At 34.3% G+C, this 12963-nt stretch overlaps 1 protein-coding gene across 5 annotated transcripts in view; it reads right to left on the bottom strand.

Moving 5' to 3' along the window:
• Positions 1-12963, bottom strand: part of LOC136027295 (protein trachealess-like) — a 166898-nt gene that overhangs the window by 36410 nt on the left and 117525 nt on the right. For 4 of the 5 annotated variants that reach the window (XM_065704399.1, XM_065704401.1, XM_065704400.1 and 1 more), the window contains one exon: positions 3954-4192. In XM_065704399.1, coding sequence (XP_065560471.1) covers positions 3954-4192 — 239 coding nt within the window. Of the gene's footprint in view, positions 1-3953; positions 4193-12396; positions 12936-12963 lie in introns of those variants that run through there. The other variant, XM_065704398.1, reaches the window with a different exon arrangement.

The following is a 12963-nucleotide window of genomic DNA, read 5'->3' as shown; positions in this document are numbered from 1 at the left end:
TTGGTTACTATTGAGCCGGGTCGCTCCTTACTACAGTTCGTTACCACGAACTGTTTGATATAGCTAAGTTGATTCACTTGGTTTTATATGTTGAGAGATTTTTCCAGGGGAAATTGCCCGAGGGATATTCTCTAAGAGAAATTTTCCGTGATGGGGAAGGGGTGGGGAATTTTCCAGGATTATTTTCTGGAATTCGTACACGGATTTATTTTTATTCGTCTTACAGTCTCTTTGGCTTATCAATTTTAAGTGCAAGAAGATTTTTCCAGGAAGGATTCTTCGAAGACAGAATTTTCCGGGAGGGGGGAATTTTTTGGGTGGAATTTTCCGTATGGAGAATTTTCTGTCTGGGGTGTGTGAATTTTACCAAGGGAATATCTTGGTGAAAATTTTACATGGATGGGGAGGGGATGGGGTACGGAATTATTATCATTTGTCTTACTTTCTCTTTAGCTGCTCATTTTATGCATACGAGAAGAATATTCTAAGGGGCATCGTCTGGTGTGAATTTACTGGGGAGAATTTTCAGCGAAGAGGCAATTTTCCACGAGGGGGGATTTTCCGGGGGAATTTTCCACAGTGGGGGGGATTTCAGGTATGAGTTACAAAAACGATCAGTTATTAAATTAAAACAAGGGCAAGTTTTTTTTCAAATGAAAGTAAGAAGCAACAGTTAAACTTAAAAGAACAGGAAATAATACGTGAATGAGGGGACTTTCTCCTCCTCAATGCCTTACTCGCAGCATTAAAGTTTTTCTTGTGCTCTACAAAAGCTTCTTGTTCCAATTCAAGGGCCCTTGTGTTTGAGCAGTCGTTTTTAAAGAATTGGAACAAACTTTAGCGCAAAGAGGGGGGAGTTGAGGAGGGGGCGATTCCCTACATATTCAGAATAAGTTTATATTCGTTTCATGTTTTAATGTTGCTCCTTACCCTCATTTGAAGAAGTTTTTTACTGTTTTAAAAAGAAGAGTTGAGAGAAAGAGTCAAACTTTAGCGTAAAGAGTGGGGCGTTGATGAGGAAGCAGCCCCTTTCATATACGAAGCAATTTCTGTTCGTTTTAAGTTTTAATGCCCTCCTTACTTTCAGTTGAAAAAACTTGTTTTTTTTTTGTTTTTTTTGTTTAATCAAACAACAAAAGGCAATGACACGATGGATGAGTTACGGTGACCTAGAAAGAAAAAGACACTGTTAACCTGATGAACAGTGCAACATTTAGTATTATCACCGGATGATCATTATTACTTGTCAGTTATACTTATTGACCACTATTTATACGACTTATATGATCATTTTATATAGTATTCTAAACGTTGCCTCGAAATCTTGTTTCTGATGTCCGTAAGCCTGTCTTCAGATTTTCCTAGAATATCCAGCCCGATAAAATGAATAAACAAGACAATAAATAACAAATAAAATTTATTCAGAAAAAGAGTAGATTTATTCCCCTCTTCTAAAATATAACTTTCGCTTACTGAAAACAATATGCGTTATTACAAGTTTCTCCAAAGTAGCAGATTAAGTGTGTTGATATATATATATATATATATATATATATATATATATATATATATATATATATATATATATATATATATATATATATATATATATATATATATATATATATATATATATATATATATATATATATATATATATATATATATATATACATATATATATATATATATATATATGTGCTTTTGTCTTATAGCAACCGCACTTATGACCTTGTATCATGAACATGAGACAATAACCGGTTTTCATGGTCTTTATACCAGACTATATTAGCTTCGGCTCGGTGAGAAACTAGATTGAAGCTATATTTTAATTAAATATTTAGTTGGTATTTTGGTTAGGTGAGGTTAATTTAGGTCATGTATTTAATATAATGCAGTCTGGGCGGCCCCCTCTCCATATTTCTTTGTTGCAGTTTTCGTAATTTTGTTCATAAAGTATAATATTTTCATATTCTGTTTTATTACATTAGCATTAACCAAACTTCACTTCTCGTCAGAACTTGAGTGCGGTGGCTATAAGAAACAAATACTTTCTTTCTTATATCTGGAAAATACCGGTGCGTAATTTAATTATCTGGTTGTTATCTGAAACTACAGCTCAAGATTTACAATTTACAGAAGATTTTTTTTTTATTTTTACTTTATAGAGTTACCGAGGGGCACCCACATTCTGTACCTCGGGCTTATACTCAGAGTTACACGTGTGTACTTATAGCTTTTAACTCAGATATTACCCAAAACATTTGACGATACAATATATTTAATTTTCAGTCTTTTTTTTCTTTCAATTTTCCAGGGTTCAAAAATTTTCGAATTTTCGTTTTTTTACTTTTGTAGAAAATACTTATTCCAGAAAACATCTTAAGTCATTTCCAATATAATAAGGGTCGAGAATAATTTGCTTGAATTTTGGCCCAGCACTTGAGCACCAATATAGGAGGGTCGTGGCCTCATCTAACCCCACTCCAAGAAAACCAAAATCCATATAAAGTACAAACGATATGACATTTAGAAAAATGTGATGTTTTCCTTAAAAAGAAGATACTTTTCAAACTGTAGGCTTCACCCCCGGAAGATTTTCAAGTTGTTCCTCTTGGCTCAACAAATGACGCATAGACTTAAATAAGGGAACTAATTAATATCACAAACAATCAACTATCCATTTTGTTTTCGTGCACTCATCTTACAGATCCTGGATATCCTATACTTCAACCTTTCCCTTTAAAATTAACCTATGCAATTCAAAGTGTTTTTGTTCTCGAAACGTATGCAATTACTAACTGCCATACGAATGTAAATCGACACTAAAATATTCCATTTTTATTTTTACTAGTCCCCAAAGATCTAGAAAGTCCAAAGTGGCATTTTGTCACTTTGTCCATATTCATGAGGAATTAAGGCGGACTCCATAATGTTTGCACCTCAATTGATACAACATGTAACGTGAAATGAGGCTGAAAGCCCATTATTGCTGGCTTTTGTAGCCCTCCATCTATTTCCAAGGGACTGTGGGGTGGAAATGATTTCATTAGCTGGACATTGAGTGAGTTTTCTTTAGACGTGTTCTAAGTTTCCCTAAGTCCGCGAGGGTGTTAGAAAAAGCTTTCATTTGATAAATGAGTCGAATTCGAAGTTAGTCTTGTCTGAGAGAAACTTATTTCAATGAAAAAAGTGAGGGTTATAGATAGTTAGCTGTCAAGCCGGAATTTATTTTATTGGGTCAAACCATATACATAAGAAAAAGAAAAAAATAAGACAACCAGCTGATAATCAGATTTATTTTCTCAATTGCAATTTAATGGATTGCGGATAATATATTTTGTTTGCATTTCATAATGGATTGAAAGTTGTAGCCCAACAAGAAAAAGGGGGGAAATAGCACAATACCACCACTAAATACACAACAAATTAAAATTTATTTTTTAAATTGCTATAAAACGATTTTAATTTGTTTAAAAAACTAACAACATTTCAATGTCGACTAACAATATTAGTTCTTTAATCAATATCCTTTAATCACATTAAAGGATATTAGTAGTGAATATATTTATATTTTTCACAATTATTTTTTTTATAAAGTATTAAGTACTCGTATTAGGTTAATGCAGTGGTTCATTTATGTGTTTTATGATGATCGCGGATAGTTTATGTTATTTTAGCCCTTTGTTTATGTTATTGTACTGTGTTTATGGCTGAATATTCGGCTTTAAAATACACTTATCTATCTATACTACAAAAAAAGGTTATTTATATTGGGCTAATCTATAACTTTCGATATATAATCCTAGTTGAAAATTCTATTGAAATAGAACAAACAAATAATAAAAGAAGTAAAAAATATTGTCATTTTACTACATATCATAGTTTAAACAAAAACAAATATCTACGGACTGCAATTGATGATTCATTTCAGTTTTAAATGGAAATCTTACTTTTTAAGCCTTTTCCAGTACCGGATCCCATATTATTCCAGGGTGGATCCCCATTTGAGGTGAATTCTTTTAACTTCAGGAATGCTATTGTCAACCTAATGATAGAAGCTTTATCAAGTTGGCTAGTGATCTGAGGAGGAAGGGGTAACATTTTGGCCAATTCGTAGAACTCGTAGTTTTCTTTTCCACGCCTTGATCTCGCTGCGTCCCTTGATTTTTCCTTTCTCATTTCCAAAATACTGAAAAAATAGTATTAGTTTAAAAAAAATACATAATAGCAAGAAAATTGTTCCACAACTTGTTTTCTTTTAAGCAATCAATCAATTTATTGAGTGCTAAGGACGATAAAAACAAATCTTATTCTTTAGATTAGTTAAGATGAAAATTAAACGATCATGTACGTCTTACAAAAAAAAAAAGAAGAGGAAAACGCATTTTTAATGAAAGAGAGAGACCTCCATATGCAGTTATGCAGTTTTCAAACATACGCTATCCCTCCCCGATTTTTATCATTCAGTTAAGTTTATTATTGCACAGAAATTTCAATTTCAACTTTAAAAATTAGTACAGAATCTTTACTCTATACGTAATAACACTAATCAGCAGACAAAAACACGAGGAGCTTTATAAATTAAAATCCTGCATAACACAAAAAATTAGCTGGGAAGTGAAAAAGGTCGTGTCTGGCTCGGGAGTAGAGAGAGCAGAGAGGATTCCGAAATAACATTTTTCTTCATTTCTTTGATTTTATTCTTCTCTCTTTTTTGACACTGAAATTAAAATGTTATTTTACATCGAGGAATCAAGATTACTAGTGCCATTTTAAAGCCCTACAGGACAAAGGCCTGCTAGGCCTCCTCCATGCCATTTTTCATTCCTGGCACCTTTTGCTACCAAACATGACGCAGTGTCAAAATTCCAAAGTGGCCGCTTTAATCAAAAAGCCAAAACATAAAATTAGCTTGCCTTTGAAGGTAATTCACAATCCAGGGCGAAAGGTCAATACTATGAAGAATAGTTCGCAGAAAAAAAAGTCATTTTCTAAGCAGAAACGTTAATGCATTCAGGCCAAATTTTTATTTTCAAAAAGTAAAATGTGTTATTTTATGCGACATCGAAAAAAGTTTGCACTATTACAAAACCAGTCTAATAGCGTTCACTAAATTTGCAAAACTGTTACTAAATTACTAAAATGTTACAAAATTGGTTACTAAAATCGGCAAAGGAGAATGTTGTCACTGTTTTCAATTTCAGAACTTGAAATCCTAGGAAAAATCTCTTGGTCGCAAAAGCAATACACCACGTACGAAATATAAATGTAAACAGGGAGTAAATGTAAAATGTAACCAAGAGCTGAATCAGCCATTTTTTTAATATTTTTCTTTGCAAGTGACCTTTCCCCAAGGTACAGTATTGTGAAATGAGTTTACTCCAACGGTTGTCCACAGACGGAACCAAAGGGACTATAAAAGTTTGACCTCTAAAAATTGTGACATGAGACTGCGAATAAAGATCTAAACTCCCAGGTGGGATATATCAGTGGATAGCAAAATGGGAAGAAAACAAATGTCATAAAAAGACTCTGCGAAAGAAAATTGGGATGCCTAAGATTAACTTTGTCAACACAGAATTAAGAGGTATACTAAGTGTATACTGGGTCCTGACGGATCTTTTCACATTCATTCAAATTATTGTATAAATAATCAAACCATTCTTGGTTTATATATAGAAATCATATAGTTAGGGCTTATATAAAAGAAAACTTTGATAATACAAGAAAAAGGAAGAAACTTCCCCCAAAAATCGGCGAAGTTAATGAAAATTGAACTACCAGCTTTTACAGGCTACCATAACAACTAAATACAAGTAATAATAATGGGAAACGAAATTTAGTTTTTCCTTGAGAAAGATGGTCATAGATGCTGTTTTTTTTTTCTATCGTGAGCTATTGAATCACAATGGTCTTAAGAGTTCCTGAACAGTTTTTGCTCGAATGGGGCAAAATGATATTAAGTAAAACTGCAAATATAGTTAGTAGGCTTAGAACTATTGAAAACCCATTTACATAATTTTCCATTTTCCGAGGCAATGCTACTGCATGGTGATGTATACATTCCGAATATATGAATATGTGGTTCATATAAAAACAACGGTTCCACAGGACCATTCAGACAGATTCTAACACGATCTATTTAACATTGTGGCATAGTCATCTCCCAAGAATTACGAAGGAGGAGGTCACTGCATCTCTTGTGAGAGATGGGGGAGTGACGCTTGAAAACTACACTTCTTTCAAAATTTCCATGAGAGATCTTGGAGATAAGATTTTCTCTGTAAAAGTTTGCTCTGTTCAGGGATGCAACTTTTTAAGAAAATACTTTCTTAAAAAGCACAAAAAAAAGAAAAGAAGAAACAAAAACATGGAATGCTGTTTCATTACTTTTTCCTGTATTAACAATCTTCATTGCTTATTTTTCAAGTTCTGAAGAGGAAGCTTTATGAGTGAAACTAATTTAATAGTAAAATAATACATGGTAAAAATCAAAGACGATTTTAGCCAAACTAAAACAAAAAAGAAATACATTTAGCTTTTAATTTGAAACTAATTATAATTATAGAACTTAAGGTAAGCCCTGTAGAGTGTAGTATATATATATATATATATATATATATATATATATATATATATATATATATATATATATATATATATATATATATATATATATATATATATATATATATATATATATATACTGGTCAAATGGTAAAGGTTATGCATAGGGGGTTTGAGACACCCAAATTTTCAATTTTTAAATAATAAAAATAAATAAACAAATAGGGAAGATATACAATTGATATGCTCAGCATTAGTTCGGATTAAATATAACAAAAATGGTAATGTTAAGAAGATTCAACGTCGAAACGTAGGATCAAATTCATGCTATTGCAAGATTTTGGTTCAGCAACAGAAATCTAACAATCGCAGAAAGTAAAAAAATGTTAGAGACCAAAAAAAAAAAAATTACGAAATAGGGTGGGATCCAGGTATATGCTATAAAATCTGCTTTAAAACAGCGTAATAAAAATTCCAATTTGTCTAAGTCTAAATTTTTTTTGGCACTGAATAAATTAATATTAGAAAAAAGATAATTTCAAGGACAACAACCAACATTTTCCTGTTCAAAATTTAAACACGGCCCCAATACTTCAACGTCTGTTTCAAATCTTAAAACTTATTAACCTAAACACAGAAAAAGAGGATTAATACATTTTCCTTGTTATCACCATCTCCAGTTGAGGTTACTTTTTGAAATTATCACAGAAAAATCTCCACTTGAGGTTACTTTTTGAAAATATCCCAGAAAAAAAGCAAAACATAAAAAAGGTTTAGACTTTTCAATACCTCAAATCTTCCTCATACCGAGAAATTCTTAAAGTCGTGACAACTTAGACCAAAATTTTAATTATTACAAAAATTAGTGGAATTTGGCAATTCAATTAAGTCTATATTATTCCGTGAAAAACATCTCATTCAAATTTACTGACGTCCGGGTTTTTTTTTAGCAAGAGCTGGATAGCAAGTTTACAAAGAGGCAAAAACAAAATAAAAAACCAACAAAACATAATTTGAGACCCTTCTTAAGATGGCCTTTTCCGAATTATTCAGGACTAATACCGGTCAAAGATCAGAGAAAGATGTATCAGAAATAGAACAAGTGAAAATGGGATTAAGTGTCCCCAATGCTACTTTTCACGTACCAATTGTACATTATTCCCACTGAGACACAAGGAGCTATATGAAATTAACACTTGCTAGGATATTTCACCTAGAGATAGATAGCTGAAGCTACTAATTTAGACTTTTTTTCTGAAGCAGAAAATCGATTGGGATGAAACTGTTGCAAAATTGGAAGGTTGCTGTGCTAGTGAAAAAAAACTTCAGAACGAATCTATAACCCAAGCTAGGACATGTAAAGATTCTTTTCTTTTTCAAGATTCAAGCTTCTTTTTCCTAGTTTTCTGTGCAAGTAGACAATACCGTATCCAGGGGAGGGGATCACCGGGTTTCAAATTCCCTTCGAAGGATTTGTTTGAATCGGAAAAGGCAACAAAATGCAAATGAACAAATTTTGGTTAAATTTTGTTGTTGTAAAGTCCCCCCCTCCAAAAAAATCATAGATGCACCCTTGCCAGTAGGGGTTCACAAGTTTTGTAACAGGTACTACTACCTTTATACAAAAGAAGCAGAACTCTAATTTGGACTGCAAGCCCATTTCTCTACTTCCAGGGCCACAGCTCACACAATAGGTCTAATGGATTTAATCTGTTTTTTTTTTAACCTAGCGCAAAAAAACTCGCAGTAATTTGTTATTATTGTAACACATTTTTGAGAATTTCAAGATAGCCTTGAACACCCCATAGTGACGTCAAATAAGTATAAAAAGTGCACCATTAAAATCATCGTTGTCAAAAACCCCTGATATGGAGACTTAGGGCCTCTCAACAAAAAAAAATCACATTTTCCATGGGTAGGACTTAGTGTCTCCTATGTCTGTCTTTTGGTTTTCCGCAGTTGATCATTTAGAACCAGTGGTCGTAGAATATTGGAAGAGGGTTCTCTTAAACGAAAATAAAAATGTCTGATACCATTTTTATGTAAGAAAAGAGACAGTGCCACAGCAGAGTTATGTTTTCAGCCATTTGTGCCGCAAAACATATTCTGCCCCAAGGGGGTCAAAAGTCCAGGGAATACAATTTCTAAGATAGCCAATCAATTTATTATGATCCAAAATCCTTAACTGGAGGTTTACGGTTCACCATCTTGAAAATCGTTAAAAATCACACTTTAGAGTGGGTATTATAACTGTTGCATCTCCTCTTTAGCTTACTAAATCAAAGCTGATCTTACTGAATCAAAGGTCATAGATATTTATGAGGAGCTCCCTTTAATGGAAATGCATGTTTCTAGCGCCTTTTTTAAGCCACAAAAGGGATCACGCCGCAACGAAGTGCCAAATTTCCCCCATAAGACAACAATTTTGGCAAAATACTGCCACAATGCCAATGAGAGAAAATTATGTTAGCAAGCTGACTAAACACTTCCTCTGCTAAATCCTCCTACTTGAATCCAAAGTTTCTTGCATGTTTTTTTCCTATAACTTGTCATCCTATATGCGATCCATGCAATACTTATCAATCTGCGCTTCAATTTTCTGAAGTGTCTACCTCCAACCCTTCCCCCTGCATGTGGTGCTGAACATCAGTCAACTTGGACAAACTGTGAGTTTTTTTTTTACATATTTACGAATTTCATAGGTTCTATTAATTTTAGATTTAACATTCGTATTCAAATGACTTTTGTTAGGGGGGGTGGTTGTATAAGATAGTAAAGGTAAAAGAAAAAGTCAAGACATTTGATGCTCTAACTAAATACATTATTTATTATACTTCAAAACGAATAAAAAGAATTTTTTTTTAGCCCTAGCGCTATAGGAACAAAAACTTTAAGAGGTTTTTGGGAATTAATATTTGGGCTACTTCCGAAATGTTTCATTCGCCAGGCTCTACTACTTTCTTGAAAACATAGAAACATGTTTGTCTGAGAAGCAGTGGTTTAAATAAGGGACAGGACGCTGTATGTTCAGAGACCAAAATATTTTTTGTTCCTTTCACTGTTTTGACAAACTATGCGTAGTTTCTACCACTTTCATAAATTTACCGCCCCCTTCCCCAATGCGCTTTTGTCTGATAAAGGAATTATCTCATAGCCATATCCCAAGAGCGAAGTGGCTCAATAGTAACCGAAACTCTAAAAAACTAAATTTTCAAAAAGATATATCAAAAGAATAGAATATTTATGCTGATTCAAAATATGTAAGATTCATTGCGTTTTATGTGCCAATGAAAAGCAAGGAGCCTTTGAAAATTTGCCTCATTTTCGAAAGGGGGGGAACATCCCTAAAAGTCAAGTAATCTTATCAAAACCGCACCATCAGATTCAGGGTATCAGACAACCCTATTGCAGAGGTTTCAATTTCCCGTCTCCAAAAGTGTGAAATTTTTCTGGCAAAAAATTTTTCTCAGAAGATAGATTACGGATGTGTTTATTTGTTTTTTCCCCAGGGGTGATTGTATCGAAACCGTGGTCCTAAAATATCGAACGAGAGCTCTTTCGAACGGAAATTAAAAGTTCTAGTGCCCTCTTTAAATGACTAGAAAGATTGGAGGGTAGCCAGCCCCCCTACCACACCCATATTCCCACAAAGTCATTCGATCAATATTTTGTGGTAGCCATATTTTCAGTAGAAATAAAAAGTCCGATGACTATGACTTTACAGATAAAATGACCCTCCATAGCCTTTGGGGAAAGGTCTTAAATTTATGAAATTTGCCCGTTGTTTCCGTATAGTATTTGTTATTGGGAACTATGCATACATCTTTCGACTGGAGGGGCAGTGCATTTTCTACTAGGGGATTTTCTACGGGGAGAGTTTTCCATGAGGAGGTAAGTTCCTGGAGGGTGAAATTTTACGCTGGGGGAATTTTCTAGAATTCCTAGACAAAATTCTATTTTCGACTCATTTTTACACGGTGGAGACGTTAAGAGTAGTTTTCCGGGGTAAATTTTCACCGGAATTAGATTATCCAGAGGATCTCTCCACGGAAGAGAGAGACGGGTTTCCCAGCATTATTAGGAAACGACCAGGAATTGATTAAAAAATCAAATGAAAGTAAGGAGCAACATTGAAACTTAAAATGGGCAAAAATTATTACGTATACGAGAGGAGTTGCCCCTCCTCAATACTCCGCTCTTTACTCTAAAGTTTGACTTTTTGTCCCAGTTCTTTGAAAACGACTACCGAAACACAAGAGCCGTTTAAAAAAGGCCAAACCTCGGTATTTGAGCAATAGAAATATTTTTAGCATTAAAATTTTCATAAAATTTTACTTAACAGCATATCTAAAATCGGCCAAAATCAACCGTGAAGAAATACCCCTTTCTTCTACTTTCGCATTGATCTTTCTACACCGCATTAATTGTTAAGTTTCGGCTGACAATATGATTGTAACCTATTCATTTTGGTACTATTCCCAATATGTGACAACTTCATTTACCACTAATAGCATTAAGTGCCATATGTACCGCAAGAATTAGCTTAAAATTATGTAAGTCACATAAGTTTGAGCTCTACTAGTTTCAATTCGAAGCTTGACTTGAAATTGAGTCGAGCTTCAAATCAAGTCTCGACTTCGAACTATCCCAGCTCATGACTGAGCCCTTGATTTGCTTACTAAGCATGCAGGTCTGCAGTCTTCATTTCGCCGAGGGCCAGAGTAGAAAAAAGACGCATGTTAACATGCCCGTTTTCAGCAACACTGAAGGCAGAGCCAAACGCAAAAAAAACGAATCGGGGACGTCTAAATTTCTTATTTCCACATTCAGAAATAAATAAATAAACTAAAAACACTTTCGCACTGGAGAAAACCTATTAGGGTATGTAGTCACACGACAGTCCAAATGTGATCATGTTGAAAATACAGTTCAAGTGTGGGGATAAAGAGTGAAATTCCTGCATAATTATCTTGTCAACCATGAACATATTTAAAGATATTATTCAAAAGATGGGTGTTAAACATCAGTTATACACAAATCTTAGCTAATGAATAACCAATTAATGCTTGCTCTAACAGTAGAAATAGTCACCATTTTTGTTTCTGACGAAATGAAACAGCAAATACCACCCCTGAATAAAGATCAAGCAATAAAACCGCTATGTGCCTGGTCGTCACTATTGTAACAACCGTCAACCATATTGAGGCTTGTGGGGTCAAATGATAAAAGAGGTTGGAAGCAATCGGTCTCGATAAATGTACGATTGGGCAAAATCGACAGTCACGTAAAGCATATTAGTATGTTTGAAAACAGATAGGGTTGGTTCTATATAGAAATAGTGATATTTTCGCATATGACTAAGAGGATATAATTAAATTAGTGCAAAACCAATTAAGGAATGCTTAGTAGTCAACTGTAAAATTGAGATAAATTACTTAGAATAAATAACAAGAATATTCCATACATCAAAAGATTTTCTAAACTATGGATAGGATATAATAATGGATGGTCTATGCTAAATTCTCTGTAATTTTATATGGGTGCAGCGTTCATAGATCAACATATGGTGAACACATACTAAACAGATGTGGGGACAGAAAAGGACCAACAATGGACAGGTACCGAAGAAAAACCTTATTTCGAAGGGAGGGGGGTGAAATACCGGAGGGGATACACATTTGGAGAAATGAAAAATAAGCAAACTAAATAGAGAGTACGCAACACATCTCAAAATCGGGGAAGGGAATAGGGGCACAGACACCCCCTGAGCGTATTTGAGCCAGAGTCTATATAAAAATAGAAAAAATAGTAAATTGAATTATTTACCATGAATGTGTATAGGCTGCAGAACCTAAAGGTGACCGTCTTTGAAGAGAACTAGAGGCAAGAGCATTGTAGTCTCCTGGACTTAAAGAGGAGAGTCCGCCCATACCACTAACCCCAGGATGTAGACCCATTGCTGAGCCATGTGGCATAGCCATGCCCATTGTCATGGAAGGATATTGAGGTGGATAGTGAGGTATCATCATCCATGCCTCTTCAGCGGGACTTCTACCGGCGCATAGTCCAAGGGTATAGCCTGCCGCCATTTCTTTTGCACTCGAAGAATATTTTCAAACTTATTTAGAATTCTCTTTCTTTTAAGTCAAAAGGTTATGTGTTCAGAATTTGCTTCCAAGTTAATCCTCTTCCAGGTCACACTTCCAGGGATCAGTGCGTGTTATGACTCCCTCAGGTTTAGGCATATGAACGTGAGGTCACACTCTAGTACGTGTCGCCAACAAGGTAATACACTATTAGAATAAATTCACATTCTGTGTGTGACTGTTGAGACCATCACGTTTCGAAGATGAGAAGAGACTGCTACCATTATTTCAGGAATCTTCTTAGTAA

Source organism: Artemia franciscana, chromosome 5 (assembly GCF_032884065.1).
Source record: "Artemia franciscana chromosome 5, ASM3288406v1, whole genome shotgun sequence".
Classification (NCBI taxonomy): domain Eukaryota; kingdom Metazoa; phylum Arthropoda; class Branchiopoda; order Anostraca; family Artemiidae; genus Artemia; species Artemia franciscana.
The sequence above is the reverse complement of the archived record's forward strand: the minus strand, read 5'-3'. Positions and strand labels throughout refer to the sequence as shown.